The 20,600-nt window shown below is 38.3% G+C and overlaps 1 protein-coding gene across 1 annotated transcript in view; it reads right to left on the reverse strand.

Annotated features, from left to right (window-relative positions):
* ABCC8 (ATP binding cassette subfamily C member 8) overlaps positions 1-20,600 on the reverse strand; it is a 74,729-nt gene that overhangs the window by 19,782 nt on the left and 34,347 nt on the right. The window contains exons 13-23 of the mRNA XM_084521937.1: positions 17,442-17,547; positions 17,113-17,223; positions 15,345-15,420; positions 15,151-15,256; positions 11,364-11,399; positions 10,177-10,212; positions 7,094-7,192; positions 6,152-6,236; positions 4,870-4,950; positions 2,895-3,032; positions 354-479 (exon numbers count right to left, since the gene is read on the reverse strand). Of these exons, the coding sequence (XP_084378063.1) occupies positions 354-479; positions 2,895-3,032; positions 4,870-4,950; positions 6,152-6,236; positions 7,094-7,192; positions 10,177-10,212; positions 11,364-11,399; positions 15,151-15,256; positions 15,345-15,420; positions 17,113-17,223; positions 17,442-17,547 (1,000 nt within the window). The remainder of the gene's footprint in view (positions 1-353; positions 480-2,894; positions 3,033-4,869; positions 4,951-6,151; positions 6,237-7,093; positions 7,193-10,176; positions 10,213-11,363; positions 11,400-15,150; positions 15,257-15,344; positions 15,421-17,112; positions 17,224-17,441; positions 17,548-20,600) is intronic.

Genomic DNA, 20,600 nt, shown 5'->3' on the forward strand with positions numbered 1-20,600 from the left:
TTCACCTAATAACATAAATTCAAGTGTATTTTATAGAAACAGTTGTCAGTATCACACATTACCAATGCTTTTCCCCTAAAATAGCCCAATTTAATATTCCTTAGACAGGAATATTTTGATAGGACTTCACTATAAGAATAAGCCAGAGTTAAAAATATCAAGGAAGTGTGAGAAGTCCAGATGCAGGAATTTTATCTTACTAAATAAAAGATAAAGAAAATGGTAACAGTAATAGTACATTCATACTAAGTCAGAAATCACACACAGAATGTCAATCCTGACTAATGTTTTCAACCTAAAAAAAAACCTGTCACATTTTTTCACAAATGTTAATTGCCTAGCTCATCAAAAACCTTCTCCAGCTCTTGGTCTTGCCGATTCATTAGTGTCTTCCAGTGTTCAAAAAGCTCAGTCTCAGATTTCTGAATGTCCTTGAGCGTTCCTTCTCTCTGGATGTTGCCATCCTTCATTGCAATTATCTAAAAAGTTAAAAACAGAAGTTGTGGAGTCACATATATCTCTATTTCTTTTAAGGATACGTTGTGCGTGGGCAGAGTTTCTCTTTTATAAGAATACTTCTACGAACAAATTAGTCTTTTAAAAACAGATAGTTATCTTTCAACTTTATCCCTTTTACTTAAGGTGCTGCAAAACCAGAAGCTTCCTGCGCTCCAGACTTTCTGAAAGGAAGGTTGCTTTTAAGTAAGAAAAAAGAAGAACAGTGTCCTCTTCAGCAGACAGGAGAATGCATTAGTCTTTCTAAATACAAGTCATTAGCAAGATAAGATTTTAGAGTTCTCTTACCTCCTAAAAGGAAAAGGCTTTTAGCAACACACTGTGTGCAATAAATTTTGCCCTTGTTCAGGCAATTAGAAATGAGCATGCTGGCTCCACCGTCTGTTTGATATCATGGACTTCATAAGGAAAAGCTAGGGATTTTGAATCCCTAAAGCTTTTAAAAGCATAAATGGTAGACACAGTCTGAAAAAAAAATAATTATATATGCAAGACAAAGTCTGAAGGGTGTGGTTTCCAGGTTTATATCAGTGCAACCACATTATACACGTAATGTAACTAACTTAACTTTAGATCTGACAAGGAGAATTGGAAAATGAGGCGTGTGGATTGTAAACTCATGTGACATCATTAGAAAATGTTTAATACAGTGTTTATTTTTCTCTCTCCCTGGAAACTCAGAAATTTCAATGGAAGAAAAAAAAAAAAAGGAATATATTCCATTTATTGCTGAGAATTTGCACCAGAGGAAAGGAAGAAAAGCAAATGGATCTTTTTGTGGTCTGTTTATTCAGGAACCTCCCGACTGAATAGGACCCTAAATTCTTCTGAGGATTTTGCTATGAAGCTTTAGAAAGGCTGTCACACATACTTCAGACTATATTTTTGTTTAGAATTCCTTAAAGTAAAACAGAATAAATTATTCCTGCTGTACCACATTGCGTAAAACTTTCTAAGACTTAATGAGACCTTTGCTTTGGAAAAAAAAAACAACACCGAACTCTCTCTTAATAAGCAATTATTAATTATAAACTTAATTAATGCAAACCTTTCCTATCCTACAAGCTGTTTGGAACAGTTTATTTCATAACACATTACTGAAACCCAGTTAGAAGATACAAACATTCTCCATTGAGTATCTCACATAACAAGAGCACCTAGAAATAAATCTGACATTTGGAAAAGAAAATGAGAAAGATTATGCTGACACAATACCACAGTTGTGCATCTTGAAAAAAAGAATGCTGACAATTAAAAAAGAGGAAGCTGAGCCAGAACCTGAAATGCAGGGGAAGAAGACAGAAAATTCCTTTATTCTGAGAGATGCTAACAGCAAAAGCAGAACTGTGTTGAGAACAGCAGTAATTCTTACAGGTGTACAACTGAGGGGCAAGGTCACAGAAGACACCATAAAGGATAAATGCTTCCCACCAAAAACACGACGAGAGCAAGATTAATGTCTATCTGCAACTTTACAGCAAGCCAATATGAAGAACAGAAAGCAGCTGAAATATGGTTATTGCTTGAGACAGAATAACTGCTGCTATAGTCTGTGCAAGCTGCAAATGACAGAGAATCCCTGCTAGGAGGCATAACTGCAGTAATCAATCCTTGTGGGCAAGAAAACCTCTGATATGGGCTAGATAACTGTAGGGGAAGTAAGTACAAGGCCAGTGTGAACCAAAGAACTAAAAAAAAAAAAATCCAACAAACCAAACAGCCTTATCCTATCTGATTTACTTCATCTTAGACATTTGCAACAGCAAAGTGTTAAGAAAGCATACCCTCATTTTTTTCTGTAAACTACAACATACAACAAAGAAACCTAACAAAACACCTGAGAAATAACCATTTCTTAAAAGTTTGTCAACATACAAAAAGGAAAATAGTTGTTACTGTTATCTACTGCTACCAAATGCATGGAAGTACTCTTTTTCCTTGAATTTCCCTAACAGCTCACTGACCATCAGAGCACCTTTTGCTGTGACACCGCAGACAACTTCATAGTAACATCGCAGCCTGAGGCAGTTCATTATGTTACTCCAACACTTCACCATTTTGAGATGAAAAGTTTTCCAATATAAGAATTGCTTTTGGATACTTGATGTATTTTAAATGTGGCCCATTTTCATCAGATTATTAAGTATCAGTTCGAGGAAAATCAGACCTGTTTAGGTGTTCTGTAAAATGGGAATTCCAAAATTATGGCACCCCAACCCTCCTGGCTAACTTTCAAAAGACCTGGGTTATGCCAAGACATCTTCTCACTAAACTACCACTTGGTAGAAAGATGAAGTGAGAGCCTTGTGTGTAGCAGAAGACATATTTGTGACACTCTCCTGCCTCCTAAAAAAAAAAAAAGGGAAGAACATTCTTACCCAGTCAGCATGGGGCAAGTACTGCAGCTTGTGAGTTACTAGCACAACAGTGCGCTTGTCTTCCCTTAGCATTTTCAGGATCCCTTCTTGCATGAGATGGTCACTCAGGTGGATATCCAGTGCAGAAAATGGATCATCCTGTCATGAGGAAAACAGGCCAGCTTTTGGAGTCAACATTTATAGGATTTAAGGAATCTTACGGCTTTTAATACCAGTAAAACCAGTTAGATCAATATAGAAAATTTTAAGAGGTTATCAAAAGATCAAAACTCTTCTTTGGAGCAGTTTTCTTAAGATACCTATCAACAGACCTTGAGCTGTCCTTTTCACAGCAAGTACTGCACAATGACATACAGTAACGTTAGCTGTGTAAATGCCATGATTTCCTGAGCCTTTCTGGGAACTGCTCCTCTCAAATGCCCACGTAACTGCAGCATGTGATTTCTGTTAGACTGAAGACAATGGAGCAACATGCCCTGATATTACCCAAACTGCTTCAGGGATAGTGACAAACAGCAGATTTTTATTTTCTTTATACGTATTTCCTTATGATTACTTTTTATTATTACTATTATTTTTAATCCATATAATTGAAATCTATTAACAAAGCATCACAAAAGGAAAAAGCTTGGTCTCTGATGATCCTGCTCAGATACTTCATTTATGCCTATATTACCCTCATCTTATTAAAGCAATGAATATGCAATTAATTTAGGAATAAACAAATCTGTACTACATTTTGTTAAACTTTTTTTTTTTTTACTTAATCCTATTTATATGAAATTATAAAGACATAATTTCTGCTTGCACTACTGATAATGGCTGTAGGATTTACTTAGTATTAGTATTTCATGTTATGTTATGCTAATACTAGAATTTATTAAAAATCAATTTTTGTTTTCTTCTGTCCAGGTATTTGCTGAAAATGTAGAGTTGAATTTGGATAAATTCTTCTTTCTTTGACTGACATCATCAAAATGATGACGACTTAAAATAACTAGATGTTTTCAAGTACTAATATACAGGATTCCTGATTATTTTTGAATGATTAACTGGAAAAATAAGCTTATTTGTAAATGCTTTTGTATTGTCAAACCATCAGAGAGTCTGCTACTATGATATTATTGAGTGTCCTGTACAGAAGTTCTGTTGTAAAGTAACAATGGAAAAAAACAAGTTAGGGTCCCATGCTGGCCCTTGCAGCACCCAGCTGCTCTCTGCCTCTGTGTTCTCATCACTGCCTGAAATGCCCTGCCCGTGAAGCATCACATCATGATCAGCCCAATTACAGGGAAAGCTCTATCTAAGTAACCTCCCAGACTTTTAGGTATGACTTCAAATATGCACAGCTAACTAATCCCATGTAACTCTCATGTCTGGTTGTCATAAAAGCTGGATTCACAGCTCCTTGGAAACAGGGTTTAAGAAGGAAGTCCTAATTGGAAAGCCAGCAAGCTCACTAGTAGAGACTGCGTAGGATGCATCTGTTTTCCTACCTACTAGGCTTTCAGAGACTGCTCTCATTCCTTTTTCCCTAGTACTTCTATTGAAGTTTGGGCAGGATATACAAAGAGCAGTTCAGGGTGGGAAGAAAGCTTAGTTTGTTGCAGAACGGAAACACCTTTGACACAGGCCAACATTAATTTACGCCTGAGACAGTTTAGGAATTTTATAAATACTGCTGAGACCATTTAATTTTTGGTAACAAAAATAAGTACAAGACTCAAAAAGAAACTTCAACAGACTGAGAGGGAAAGCATCAGCATTTCAATTTATATGATAATATCCACCTGTCTGCAGCATTTGCAAAATTCTTCTTACCTGCAGTCTAGCTAACAACGGCTATCAAATAAACAGGGGGCATTTAGCGCAGCTCAGTGAAGCACAATGTTCAGTGTGTGTTATCCATGAAATACTCTAAATGCTTACATCTTGTGCTTCTGTTTGCAGCATAAGCATACTGGCACCTACTCACCAAGAACACAACATTTGTCTGCTGGTAAAGTGCTCTCGCTACACTGATACGTTGGCGCTGCCCTCCAGACAGATTAATTCCCTGGAGATAAGCAAGAAAAAAAACACACAATCAATCAATTATAAAAACATCAACAAAATTTTCATATTCTGATTGAATTATCTAGGGAAAAAAAAAAAAAAAAGATTTTTTTTCAGAAATGTGGGCCTGCAATTCAGCTAGGAGCATAGTGTACTAATTGTTAGAGAAGCCAGAGGACTGTGAGCTCCATACATAACAGGGGGGTGGGAAATGTGTAATGGCTTGTGGTGACACAATGGTGTAGGCAGCATAGATGGTCTGTAGGCAGTCTAAACTAACCTTCTACTCAAAAGTTCCAGTCTGAAGTCTGACTAACCTATTTTTATATTATGCTTCTATTTCACCACACTGTATTAGTTCCATTGTATACCGTATGTGTACCACAGCTACTATAGCCAGTCATTGTGAGCTGTGAGATCAGGCCACGCTGAGATGAACATTATGTGCTTGCTACTGCACTTGTTTTGTGCCCTTAGTCCTGCTACCACCCTGCTAAAAGTTACTCATCCTTCCTATGATCCGGGCGCAGCTTCACAAGCACCTTAAGCTCTCATAAGCAAATACTGTTGCTAAAGAAGCTGCCACCCCTGCTCCCTGCCTCTTTTTCTCACCCCTCTACTTTACCCTTTTTGCCAAAACCCACATTTGTTTAGCTACACAATTAATTTGTTAGAACTAAGGTAAATCAACATGGTAGCCAGTGTGGAGATTACTCATGGAAACGTGTCCTTGGTGGTTGCTGTTGGTTTGGTTTGGCTCTGTGTGTGTGCAGGTGTTAGAGCACATTGCTTATGGAATTGTGACTTCTGGTTCCCTTCTTGTCACGCTCTAGTTTCCCCAACGCGATAAGGCTTGGTTTGCTCTTTATTAAACAATTTGCCATTTTTAAAATGAAGGTGCTCTAAAAAATCGATGAATTATTTATTTTTAGGTTATTCACAAAGAAACCAAAATATGCACTGTCTGCAGAATTAGTCAAACATTCTGATAGCAGCACATTTAAATCATGGCATCTCACATAAATGACAGTGTTTCTATGTTTACCAAGCAACAAGCTTTCAGACTAATGACCCAAACGTACACTTAGCTAAAAGATTACCTTTGTTGCCAAATAACCGGTAAGATTTTAAGAACATGACAAAATAATAAAAAAACTCTACATATTTAAAACAAAAATAGAAGCCCGTAGTTGTTTACTGACCCTCTCTCCAATCTGGGTTTGGTCTCCGTGAGGGAGAATGTCAATATCAGGCTGGAGGGAACAAGCATCAATTACTGCTTTGTACCTGCGGAAACAAAAAAGGTAACACAAAATCCACACAGATACTGCTAAAGAAGCACATTTCCTACCTGCAAAGGAACAAAAATTAACCAGCTGGAAAAATCACACAGTGGAAAACGTATTTGTTAGCCACTAATTGTTCTAATGGGATCTCTTTCAATCGCAGGCAAGTAAATACCATTTCGGCTAAGAAAAAGCATCTTAGGTCAGCTTCCCAGCTGAATACATTTAATAGCTAAACCCAGGCAAAACAAGAACAACTTCTCCCATAGTGAATTTTTATTGTTTAGCATTTAACTTTCTTTCTGCCCAGAGCCTTTCTTGCTTCTATGTCCAAGGACGACAGAAACAAACAAAAATGTGTGTAGGATGTGAATACACAGTAACCAACTTCTTTCTAGGGTGGTGGGTGGGGGCACGGAATGGAATACCAGCAAGAACTTTTGAATCCTTTAGAATGGTTTTGGTCAATTACAAAAAAAAAATAACCCATCAGTCCTTCGTGATACACCAGATGTGGAAATCTTAAGCAACAATATTCCCACTCTCACACCGTTAATATTCTTCTAAGTTAAAATTTGTCATTTTGGGATAGAAAGAAAATACTGCATGCTGCACAAACATGGAAATGAAAACACTTCCACACTTAAGGTCAAGTGAGTCTCAACCCTCTCTCTTGTGTCCTTGTAGAAAAGCACAGTCAAAGGGGGACCACCCAGGCCTCAGGGTCTTCTGTTGTGTTCCAGCAGGTGGATTATGTTTGATGCTGGAGTGAGATGGAGACCCATGTGTGAATGGAGGAGGATGCAACACCATTATTTAGCTAAAAGAAAAGCACATAACAGTGCTGAAACCTGTTACCTCTGTTTGTTAAAGGAGCTTTCAAATGTGATATTCTCTTCCACTGTTGCGTTGAGCAACCAAGGCTTCTGTGATGCATATGCTACCGATCCTCGTTTCCTGGAAAAACAAACAAACCAGGAGTTCCCAGCTTAACAGTGCAGTAGGGGTAATTGGAAACCATTCTTTTTGTAAAGGAAGAAATTTGTACTAAATCTTTAAAAATGCTGCCTTTCTGATCTGTTCTTTAGGACAATTTCGAACAGAATACTGCAATTGTTCACCTATCTCAAGAGTTGGTTCTTTTGAATTTCAGTTTGTTCCCCCATTTTCTGCTGTGAAGTGGGTTTTGCCTAGGCTAGCTCCATAAACCTGCTTCTTGAGCAATGCAGATGGCAGGACGAAAACAATAAACCCCAGCTCTTTTTGGATAGACTAATAAAAATCACTGCTTAGGCAACACCTTTCAGGAGAAGTGTTTAAAAAAGATATTTTAAGGTATTTAAAAAAATATAACAACTCCACACATACGCAAAGGCAATTCTCCCCCAAAACACATTTCTTTTCCCCACTACAAGGAGAACTTGAGTCAGAAGGATTCCATGCACAATACTTTTCTATGTCTATGTGAAGACAAGTAAAGAGAACACAGGAAAAGATATTTGCTATTTACCCTTCTGGAATTGCCCCCATCATGTACCATGAAAAGGAACAGCTTACCAGAGAATGGCCAACAGGATCTGCCCATGCACGTTTTATTTCATATGTATTATTCTTATTGCTACTTAGGAAGTATCTGCCTACTCCTGAGGTAGCATAGATAGCCACAAAAGCACTGCTACCAAGGACCTCTAACGGCAGAGCTGGGAGAAAGGCATGATTTTTTAATTAGAGCAACTGATACTGTTGGGCAAAATGGACAAACCCATTGGCATATCACTGTTTCTCAAATAAACGGGCCAAAAGAGGGATCATATGCCTTAAAGTGTATCCCGTTTCTTTCCAGCTATATCAGCTAATTCAATAAAAGATATGACCTCTCACCCAAACATAGCCTTTGTCTGCTAGACAGCCATTAATTACAGCAGCCTCTGTCTAGTTGGACCAGAATGCAATTCAAACAAGGAGCTGACAAAACAAACTGGGTGCTTTATTTATCTTTTTTTTTTTTTTTTTTTTTTTTTAAATCAGGAGTTAAGGTCACTTGCCCTGCTCATTTTTTCAGGTTTTCACCAAGTTTGCTTAGAAACCATTATAGGATCCAATTTTCTTTGATGACCTGAAAGAACACACAGTTATGCTATCCTGGTAGCGTGCTTCCAAGTTCAAATATCTGATCGCTCATTAGAATTTAATTATGCTTTATAAATTCTCTTACTGGAGAATGAAACACAAACAAACAAACAAAAAAAATCCCCTATGCAGCCCAGCCTGTAGTCTCAAAATCTAATTCAAAGAGCATTCATTTCTGCCCCAGGGGGAAAGCATTTTTTCAATTAGTATGAAATTCTCATCTCAGTGATTGAGAAAAAATTGCTTTGAGCATTCCAAGACGAACATGTATTCCCTTGTCTTTTTTTATTGCTTGAAACTGTGCTTTTGCTACTATTAAATCTCAAAGTGATTGAAAAGTCACATCTAATTTATTTTTTCAAAAAATATTAGCAAAGTTTTGAGGAAAAAGTTTTTAAAAGTTTTGTCAAATGTGTTCTTCCTTTCAGCAAAGACACAGGTACTACCTGTAAGATGCACTCCCTGCTGAGAACCAGCACAATGGCTGGGAACACCATTCCCACTTTGGCTAAAATTCTGCTTTTAGGCCATCAGTGAGAATTAATTACTGTTAGGAATTTGGGAACAAGCAACGAACTTGCCAAAATTTGTTTAAAAATTTAGAATTTAGTAAACCCCATCTAGCATAATCTTAGGTGCAAATTGGATGATCAGGACAGGTCATATTTTGACATAAATAGGGAGCTTGCAAGTGCTTGATTGTATAAGGAATACACAGCACATCTACAGTACAGTAAACAGGCAGCCAAACAATATTTCTACTGAAACAGTACGATAAACAGTGTCAAACGTCCAGAGAACAAAACATTCTGAAATGGCGTGTGCAACACTTTCTCTGAAAGCCTGCCATGAATCTACCTAAGATTTTGCGCTCAGAAGACGTCATGCAAATAAATGGCTTAGCAAAGACTTACAAGGAATTCATTATGCGGGTGGAAGTAATTGTCTCTTACCTCTGGACTGCATAAACAAACATATTTTTATCAGTGGACTGTAATTGTTCTCCTTATCAAATGATAAAATGACCATAGCCTCTTAATTATCACAAAGAGACGGATGGCAAAATCCAACCTTAGAATAAGCAAGGAAACCTTCCCTGAGCTCCCTGGAGAATTAGTGTTTTGATGGGATCAACCCAGTTCATTAATTTAGAACCAGAGACAACATTGTTAAGGTTGCTTGTTTGAAGCTACTGATCTATCTTCACATTTCACTTTGTTAGTCCAGGAGGCTCAGTATGTATTCAAGATCATTGAAAAAAGACTAGTAATTGGACATTCGGGTGTGTATCTTGGTCCCTTAATAAACCTAGCAACGAGGCTGAAATGTTGGTAATTTCTAAAGGAAAACAGACACACTTCAATGAAGTTATAATGATGGAGGAAATAGTACACTGCAAAGCCATTCCTATGTGTGCTGGATTGATGACTACAGTTTTATCATGATTATTTTGCACAGTTCATGAATTTCTAGTATCAAACAATGACTCAAAATCGACTTTCTCCAAACACAAGAGAAACATGTCCTATACTACTATTGCATCTACATAAACCAAAAAACATGATTCCATTATTTTCAGCCTGATGGTAGGTAATGACGCATTCTTATGTTGGCATGCCTGACTATTGAGGAGCATATGTTTTTGCCAGTGTTAAATGGCAAGGGTCACCTGCGTGTTTTTACTTCTCCCAGATCTCATGGCAGCTGCGTACACAGAGACAGAGACAAACCATTTGGCTTCTAAAGAGGAGCAACTCATTACAAGCAGACACTTTTGAAGACTATTCACATTAGTTTTTAAAGAGTTATACCTGAATTCCATCTCAACAGGAGATTCTTTCTCTGGGCTACAGAAGACAAACACAGGTTATTATTGCTGTAAGTAAAAATACAACAATATAACTGCGTAACAAAAATAAAGCTCTGCTAAGTATGCTGAAGCTCTGTACTACGTGATATCGATCTAAAACCAGCATAGTTAAAGCTCCAGTTTTGACAAGTGTTTTAAACAATACTGCAGCAAGTATTCAACACCTATGAGAAAACGTTCCAGACCTCACAACATTTTGGCTCAAAATACTCTATTCTGAGGGCACCAAAAATATTCTATAGGATGCTAGTGCAACAAAACCACTATCCTAGTGCATATAACAAACATGACTAGGACTCCCAGAATCTATGACAACGCAAACAATTGTTTCATATAGTCTGATATTTCCTTTCTTTTTTTAATATGATTACCACACTCTTTTCTATGTTATCTTACTGTTTGCTGTATATCCTCATAACGGTTTCATGTGAATGTCTAATTCTGATCATATTCCTTTCGTACCTTAATGGGTTCAAACAGTTTCACTTTTACTCAGCCCATGAACTGTAGTCTCTCTTATGCAGGAAGAACTATGAGATTTCCAAGAACCCTTTACCATGAGATTTAGCTGTTAGTCATATGAAAGTCCCTCTGTCTACAGGCAGATGGGAACATAAATTTTGCAGGACTCAGTCTGACAGCCAGGTAACAAATCTGAAAAGCATGCTAAGCAGGACAGAAGAGATGATAAATCCAAAGAAAAAGCAGTAAAATAGTTGGTGCTTCACAAGAAAATATTCTGGCCAGTAGAAGACATGCACTTAGCATCAAGTTAATAAAAAGGCCACCAGATGACATTTTTTCCTCTGCTGATTTCAGTAGGGGGAATGGTTTGAAACTAAAAGAGGGGAGGCTGAGATTAGATGTTAAGAGGAAAGTCTTTAATCTGAGGCACTGGCACAGTTTGCACAAAGTTGCTGTGGATGCCCCATCCCTGAAGATAACCTGAAGATGTTCAAGGCCAGGTTGGGTGGGACTTTGAGCAATGTGATCTAATGGAAGGCATCCCTTCCCATGGCAGGGGGTTGGAAATGGATGAGTTTTAAGGTCCCTTCCAACCCAAACCATTCTGTGATTCTACTGTGATTGACTTAGTAGAAAGCCCAATAATTGCATATAATACCATACCTGACATCTTCCCCCGTCTCGCTGTCAGAAGTACAGCTGCATCACAAACAGAAAGCAAAGATTGTTTACTTAAGTAAGCAAAAGCAATCTGCCCCTGAAAGAAAAACTATTATATTCCACTTAGTGCACGGACTGCAAACAGTATTTATCACAGAGCTGCAGCGCAGCATCTGTTCCTTTTTCAGAAATTGCCTTGATTTTAGCAGTCAAAAACTTGGCAGATTTTTTTCCTTATAAACTTGTTAACTTGACTCAACAAATAAAATCACCTCTACTCTTTCCTAGAAGTGCTAACAGACCTGAAAAATTCAAACGTGATAAGAATGGAGTTCCATTAAAAAAGATGACATTTTCAAGTAAAACCAACAGATAATTTGTGATACTGTTTTTCCATGACAGTAGCAGCACCTTTGCAGTTCCTATAACAGGTTAGTTTGAAACCCAAATCAGATGACTTCAGCATGCTGCATGCTGTAGCAGCGCTAGTCTTTGGAGCTGCGTCTGTGTGAGGAAGCGTGGGCAGGTCTGAGGGATGAACAGTTTTTGGTTTTGCTGCTTTTCAGCATGTGCCAAGATGCTCACAGACGGAGCTGTTTGACAGGATGACTGACCATCCTTATTACTGAAGCTAAAATCGCTTCCATTGAAAAAGAATGAAAAATCTGTCTTGAATGATATAAACAAAACGAGGAGGAGCACAGCTCTTCATGCTTTAAAGGGAACAGTCTCATTAACTTTATGCTAGCACTACTTGCTCATAAATCCCCAGGCAGGAGAACTATACCCACAGTTTAAAAGGTCAGCTTGAGACTCTTCCAAAAAGTTAATGCATAGTAAAGCAATGACTGTATCTAAATTCAATCCGCTGTAGAATATGAGAGCCAGCTCACACTAGTACCTTTACTCTGAAGGTTAGAGTACTGAACAAAGCTATTCATTCAAATAAAATCAAATTAAGTTTTTGAAAATGCCAACAGATGCATCTTTATAAAAATCTATGTACTTTTTAGGCATCGAGATCACTTCAATATGTTGTCATTTGATGGAAACAGTCAACTCCACGTTGAGTACAGAAGGAAGAAAATCTACTGTGAACAACCTTAATGAATCTACTACTTCCTTCACATTATAAGGACTCAAGATTCACTTGGGTGCATATGTTTTGTTTAGAAACAAATAACATAACGTTGAGCAAAATATTTCTCCCTTAGGTCCACCTTCTGATACTATTTACTCCAAAAAGACTGGTATCTTATACTACTCGAACTAGCACTGTTTAAAGTGTGATACTACCCAGAAGAAATCAGCATGGGGTACACTACTATTTACTCAGTAACCAGTCAAATCGATACTATTTACTATGTGTTCAGAATGTAAATAATGATTTCTCTATTTTTATAATCTCTAGCAGTATTATAAAATATTTATGCCACAGATGCTCTCAGCCTGCTTTGGAAAGTGGGCAGTAATCTGAGTTGGATCTTCTAGGCACACACTACAATACAAATAACTAAATACAATAAAAAACGAGCCACTGCTAACTTTCAATTAGCCAATTCCTAGTCCAGTAACAAATTATTACTGTAATTTTTAAAGGTTTTGAAAGAAACCATTTTACAGGAAGCAAATAAAGATGATATACAGTTAATCCTATTTTATTGATAGAGCTTGGAAGCACAGAGGCGGGAAATGACTTGTCCAAGGTTATCCATTAGACCAAGGGAAGGGCCAGGAATAGAACCCAGATTTCCTGAGCACTGAGTGACATGTCAGCAGGATATATCCTTCACATTCATAGCTGTGACCTTGGAGGAAAGGAAGGGGAAGGAAATGTGAAATGAAATAATTTGGGACTATTCTGTAACATCTAAGCATTTATCTCATCCTGAGGAAATAAACATAACAAGGATTTTACTGATTTTGGTGATACATGTTACTGGATGAGCTAAGGCTACAAGGTTTGGTCACTACTTGATAAAATCACTTGCCTTGGATCTGGGATAATGTTGCATGTACCTGGTCAGGCATTAGTATTTTCTTATCAAATTAGGGAGCTCTCATCTGGCAGCTTTATAACACAGGTGTGCAGCCTACACTGAATACATCCATCACTCTGATTAGACCACTACACATCATAGCAGCTCTGGAAAGTGACAAAAATAATCTGTCCCAGAGCAGCTAGCAGTTACAGTGCTAAGATTGTTTCAGCTGCAAGCCCCTTTATACTTATCTGACAGATAGCAAAGCAAATGTGATAAGAACTGAATTTTACCTTGTGATACTTTGGCACACACAGAAGATAGGAAAACCCATTCTGACCTTTACGCTGTTGTGAAACACATGCTTCTAAACAAATGCTATTTAAAAACACAGTCTGATCAGAACTATCATGTCATCTGTTTTAGTTTAGCATCAGACATTCAAATTACACTTCTTAATCATGTTATGCCATCTATAAAAAATTGCAGCCTTGTTGAAATGAAATTAGTTCACTTAATAAGGCTGCAGGGATTCTGTACTGTTCCTAGCCATATTCTGATTTTCTGTTTAGGGATGTTTGTTTTAATGGGTACATCTCCCTATTCCAGAACTTTGGCATCTGTTCTTCTCTCTCTCGCAAGCCACAGGGGTCACCTTCCTACATTTCATTTCCCCCACCTATAAAACGGGGGACCCTCCTCCCTTGTACTTGTAAACTGTGCGTCGTTCTGAGCTGGGTGACTGACTTAGCCATGAAGGCTGAGTATAAATAATATCTTTACAAGCATTCAATGAATTTTTTGAGAATTGTTTCAAAATCAGTGCAGAAAACATTAGGTGACAATACCCCTCTGTCCATCAGCGTAACTATGGGTTGTATTGTTGCCATTCCTTCTTTCCCATTCATTTGGAAATAAAATTCTTTTTCTAGATTCTTCTGCACCTCGTCAAGCTTTACCAACAAATAATTGCCGATTACCCATAAATTTCAGATTATTCAAGCAGATTATGTCAAGCTTTATCAACAAACAATTGTATCCCAAAAGGTAAAGATCAGACAATGGGCTAGAGATGGCAGCAATTACCAGAAAATACGTACAGGAGTTGCAATACATTATACAATCTGCCATTTAGTGTAAGGGTTAAAAGAGCAAGCCCTAGCAGCACAGCTGTTGGAGTTTAGTCGCATTTTTCCTCCCTTCATGGCCAGGACAAAAGTTAGACAGAAGTACAGACTATATCTGCCTGTTGGAGCACAGCTGCTGTGTCCCCTTGAGGAAGGAGAGAAGGACGTGACCATCTCCCTCTTGTCAAATAAAGCTGGATGATCCCGAGGGAGTATATCCTGAGATCACTGCCACTTATAAAACGTTCTCCATTTCTCACGTATTAGACTTGTGCTGAGATGGAGCGCACATCTAGAGGCACAGCCAAGGACCTCTCCTAGTGAGGAGGTGCCTCTTAACAGTGCTGTTCAAAATCTTGCTGCTCAAGCCTTAAAGTAGAAATGCCATTCTGTAGCAGCACAACATTTCAGATACTTAATTCTGTTTCTGAAGCATGATTTCATGCACGTAACGTTGCTGGAGTGCCGAATGCGCATCTATTCCACCAAGAGGAATGGGTGGCTCATTTGAGCCTGGCTGGGGGTTCTTTCTGATGTGCTCTCCTACTATTAGGGTAAGTTTTTTTCCTCTTGCCTGTGCACCTATAAAATCCTGGATCCCCAAACCAGGTTCCCAGGACAGAATTTTGGTCTTTTGTGCATTACTACTCAACTCAAGTTCGAATTTTTAAATAGTACTACCTGCTCCAGAATATGTTGCCAGAGATCTTCTGCATTTCACCAAGTATGGCTAGCAAGAGAGATGACTTACCACAGCCAACCTGTCCTACAATCATCGTTAGCTGACCTGCAAGAGAGGGGAACACACATAAGATTCAGATTTTCCAAATGCTCATGAAAAAGGATCTTACTCTATATCTGATGTCATTTTGTACCTTGAGGGATTCGGATATCAATGTTGGACAATGCTGGAGGACCTTCAGGCGTCCAAGTGAAAAATCCATTTGTGATCTATGCCAAGATGGAGAGAAATAAGAAACAGAAAACCAGCGTTAGACTGACTTTTTTTTTCTTTTAGTAAAGGTATAAAGACACATCTATTGTGAGCATCAGAACAGTTAGCCTTTACTCAGTGAAGAAAACAGGTTTTCAAGTGACTAATTTTCTAGAGGTCTGTATTCTGTGCAACAATCTCTGAACTCAAGAAAGCACAGCAATAAGATAATTGTGGAAAAGGGGGAAAAAGTTGCTCTTTAGGGTTTGTTTTGTCATTCATAAGGTGGGCACATAAAATAAGTGAAATGATGACTAAATTACATACAGGACCACGGTTTGCACTCTGCAAAGCACTGAATGTCAGTCTAGACACGTTGCAGCATATAACACAATTATATGGTCTGCATTCTGAGTTGATTTGCAGAATTGTCCTCAAAAATTGCATGTTGTTGCCTATTACAATATTTTCCTTTATATTTCTGATATGATTCTCAGATGATGTAGTATTCTTTGGATATAAGCCATCTTTTTATTTAAAAAGACTACCAACAAGACACAGGTCTGTTCAGGATTTTAACTGGAGATTTCCACTGGTTACTGTGAAAAATGGGAGAGGAGACAATTTTACAGATCTGTATTTATACAGCATTCTCTTCTCTCACTTTTTCAGAAGCACTGAAGCTCTCAAAGCCTTCCAGCAACATAAGGTACAACATTTTTTGACATGAGAAAAGAGTGGAATGGGACACTTCTATCCTACCCTGGAGCTAACTTCCACTGGAGAATAAAATAATGGCTTTATGTTGGAAACAAACAAACAAACAAACAAACTTGAAAGAATAAGCAGAAGAAAATATTGCGCTGCTCCCTCTAGATCAACAAAACCAGCCAGAGAATCCCCTCTCAAAAAGTGCCCCCTCACGGGCAATAAGCTGCAAACAGACAGCACCCAATAACTGCAGAATTGCTGGCCCCAAGCGCAGCCTGTGACAATGATGTCAGCAGATGGAGCCAAAGATTATATCTGGTCCTCAGATATTCAAGGTCTTAAAAATACCATCCTCTAAGAGCTTACTGCTCTGGCCCTCCTTTGTCATCACTCCAGGCTGATCTTTTGATCTACCTGTCTATTCCTCCTCCCCACCCAACATCAATATTCCTTACACTTTCCCGCACTAAAGCAGGATGTTAGACAACAGCCTCCAAAGAACCCTGGAAGCACTAACCAGTTGTCCCACTTAGACTCACGAAACTGAATTATTTTTGTGCCAGAAATGCAAATGTAATAGTAGACTTCCTAAATAAACAGCATCATCTGTATAACAGCCATCAGGATTTTTATTATTTCTGGCCATTTCTACAGATAATCAAAAATATCAGCCTTCCAACTGGCATGGACAATTTTAACTTTTCCTCAAATAAGCTGGAAATTCTTGTCATGAAAACACGGCTAATAATGTGAACATTGCCAGTGTAAATTTGCTGAGTGAAATCTAGAGGGATATACATAACTAATCACAATATAAAGGCCAGCAGGCAGTTCTGAGAATGGAAAGCATAGAAAGAAAGGTGAGATTAATCTTTGGTACAAGCATCTGACAGCTTCACATCAGAAGTTGCTTCTCGAATTTGAAACTCGGCTATCAGAATACAAAAGTGACTATTAATGAGCCATAGTAACTGTTATTAGAGTGACCTTCATATCACCTTTACACAAAAATCATCTGCTTCTGTGATATTAATTGGTCTTCTTGTATGAGAGCTGTAATTGTTCCAGTCCTCCCTGGCAGGCCTCTTGCGGTTAACAACTTTGAGTGGCTATGAAAAACCAGAAAGACAAAAACACACAGTAAGTGGTGGCGGTACCAGCAAAGTGCCCTAAACATGAGCAATCATGTTATCACCTATGTAGTACAGGGTACTGAAATGAGTTTTTGCAATTGCATAAAATAATCAGAAGGAAGTAGAAAAGCAGAAAAACTACTCTGGGTACAAACGACTACCCACTTCACCTGCAATTAGACATTATTACTTACCACTGCCTGGTATTTGCTGTGATTATCTGCACTTCTTAGCTCTGGACATTTATCATGCTCTTCTCCAATCTCTTCACTTGACAGGAATTCACTCAGTTTCTGCACACTGAGAGGGAAAAAGAATTACAGCTCAATCCAGAATGCAAAACTTTTGTTCACTCTAATGTTTATTACAGAGAATCCCTTCCAGTACTTCAGCCATTGTCTGCTGTGTGGTTTATCTGTTTCCATTTTGTTACAGGTCTATGAAAATGTTTCATGAGATGTTACTGCATGGAAGTTGACAAAACGTGCTCTGTTGCGTACTAAGGACTATGATTCTTCAATGGTTTATGCAAGTGCTTCTCAGGTCTTTCCTCTTCTGATGCCACCAGATAAATTACACAAGATTTTGTCAGGTATTTGGTGTGACAAAGACTAGCCCCAGCCAAAGCTGGTTTTGAAGAAGTGGAGTGCAGTGGATGTGCAGAAGTAGAATTAATGTCATTTACGTTACCAAAGTACTGCACAGCCATTTCTTCTGAACAAACACTAGGAGTCTGAAGAAATCTGTATGCCATGAGCTGAAATCAATCCTTTACAAGGAATATGAAGTGTATGAGATAACATGAAAAAGGAGCATACCTTAACAGAAGAATATTCAACACATGAGATAGAAAAGGAATGGTAACAGCAGCCCCAAAGAAGAATGTATAAAATCTTCCCAAGCTGTTTAACATTTAATTAACTAAGAGATAATGTGCCTTTTTTATTATATTTAACAGAGTATAACATCACTTTCATCTCTTTACCGGACTTTATAAAATTTATGTCTAATCTACTCACAGGGCAAGCAAATGAAATTTGTAAAGTGGATTGAACACTGAACTTAGTGTCAAAGGGGCTCAATTAGCTGCAAATAAGTTAACTATCAGTATTCAAAACTATAAAGTGATGGAAGGCCCAAAAGTTTAAAGAATAAATTTATAGAGGATGACTGAAATAACTGATTTCAATATTTAGCCTTCGGCTAATTGGAGAGCCGTCTATGCCACCGCAGCACAGTGCAATCTGCCTACCTGTCTGTATGCAAGTTAAAAAATAAGAGTTAATAATCAGCATTTATTTTCCTCTACTGGGGATTCCTTCTTCAGAAGGAGATTTAATTTCTTTTGAGAGCCTCACGGGATGCTCTGCTGGTGCAAAAGCAGTGCTTGGACCACAGCACTGTAAGCAGAGACTGAGGGCAGCAAGGGCCTTCCTGGGGAAGAATTCATTCATCAGGTTTTCTGTCAATCCACTGGTGGTGGATTTGCCGAGAATGAATTACAATCTAAGCAAATAAAGAAGGGGAGTAACTATTTGGGATGGGATGAGAGGAGGAGTAAGTAATTCAGGCCCAATGTTGGACCACAAATTCTTAATGTTAAGGTCTGTTAAAAGAAGAAATGAGAAGCCTCAGAGATACTCTTACCTATTTGCACAAAGCTCTAGAACATGGGGCTAGGAATGATCTTGACTTTCTTTGTTCAATGAGCCAGACATTTAACAGAACATTTTGAGTGTCTTTAAACGGACCAAATGATGGTTTAGCTATTGCCTACATGGGACTGGGATGCAGCTGCACCTACTTTCTTTACAGGCAAACTACATTGACATTTGAATAATTGCTCTAAAGTTGTAAAGATCAGATACAAAAGCCCTCTCTGTATCTGCTCCAGGATCTAGAAAAGGAAGAAGAAAAGACATCCAACATATTCTTGCACCATGCATACCTAAACAAGACCAGGTCTTTATGAAGCCGCAGGATAGTTTGATTTGTGCAGCAAGGTGGCTGTACTCTAAATGCCAAGACTTTTCCCTGCAAGCACTCTGCCTAATTCTCTGCTTAAATCCAATATTGCTGCTCCTGTAGCTATCACTGAAGGAATGCAGTGACTTACAGCTGCGAGAGAGAACTGTTTGTTAGAGGCATCAGCTTGCACTTCAGGGTGTCACACCATTCTACACTCTTACAGAATAATAATTAAAAAACAAGTATGTTCTCTGCAGAACTCTAGCTGACGCAGCACTTTCACCAGAATTCCAATATCTCCACTGAGGAACTTATTTTTAACTCATCCACTAGAGGTATTGATTAAAACACAGTTATTTGCACAGCTGACTGAAAAAGCAGTTTCATATTAAAGCCAGTAAAATATATAATGCCACTCTCGCTACTTGACCTTTGCTGATGGGAAATTGTACACTGTAGTCTTTGTCCTTGAAGACCTCACATTTAAGAAATACATCAATTGGCTGCTGAAATTTTCAGTAGCACAAATATGTATTAAAAGTACTTTTCAGAGAGAACAGAATTTCTTACCTTCATAAAGGCTTTTCAGCAGTTCCCTCTCTCCACAGAAGTGAACACCCTAACCACATAACTTGGAAATTTTGTAGTGACCCTATGTAGAACATAAGCTTTAAGTCTCTTCTATCACTGGAAAGAATCCCAGCATTGTTCCAATAGTGTCAGTGGCAATCCATGATGATGCTTTTCAATTGGGCACATATGTACGGATAAAAAGACACTGACAAGTTTATTTGTAGAGATTCTTCTCTTTATGAGCAGCTGGCATCAGAGATTCTGGCCAACGTTAACAGAGCAGTGATTGTGAAGTGCCTGAGATGCAAAGCCAGTAACACGCTCTCAACATCCTTTTACATGCGGGTTCCACTTCTGGTTCATCTCCTGCTTCACTTTGCTGCTTCCTTTCTGTCAGCACAGGGTAAGATGCCTTGAACAATTGCTAAAACCAATTAGAATATCTCAGCCTAACAAAAGCTCAATTATGGCTTTGTAAAGTTAGATTACCTTTATCTGATCCTATTGATCAGCTAGTTATTAGCAGCAAGGTGTAACAACAGGTATAACGTTAATTGTACTCAACCAGCACAAACACAGCTTTTTAGTATCTGTTTGCTTTTTCACATTTCCCAAGCTATTTAAGCAAGCACGTGTTTGCACAGGTTGAAAGTATCTGACGCGTGCTTCGGAAGGACTGCACTGAAGGTTGGGGTATGCAGAAGACCCATGCAGAGCAGCACCAGTAGCACTTGGGAGCAATGCACTCTGGAACACTAAGTGAACTACTCAGGTACAGATAGCCAAGAATCACAGAATCACAGAATTTCTAG

Source organism: Aythya ferina, assembly GCF_964211825.1.
Source record: "Aythya ferina genome assembly, chromosome: 5".
NCBI classification, from domain to species: domain Eukaryota; kingdom Metazoa; phylum Chordata; class Aves; order Anseriformes; family Anatidae; genus Aythya; species Aythya ferina.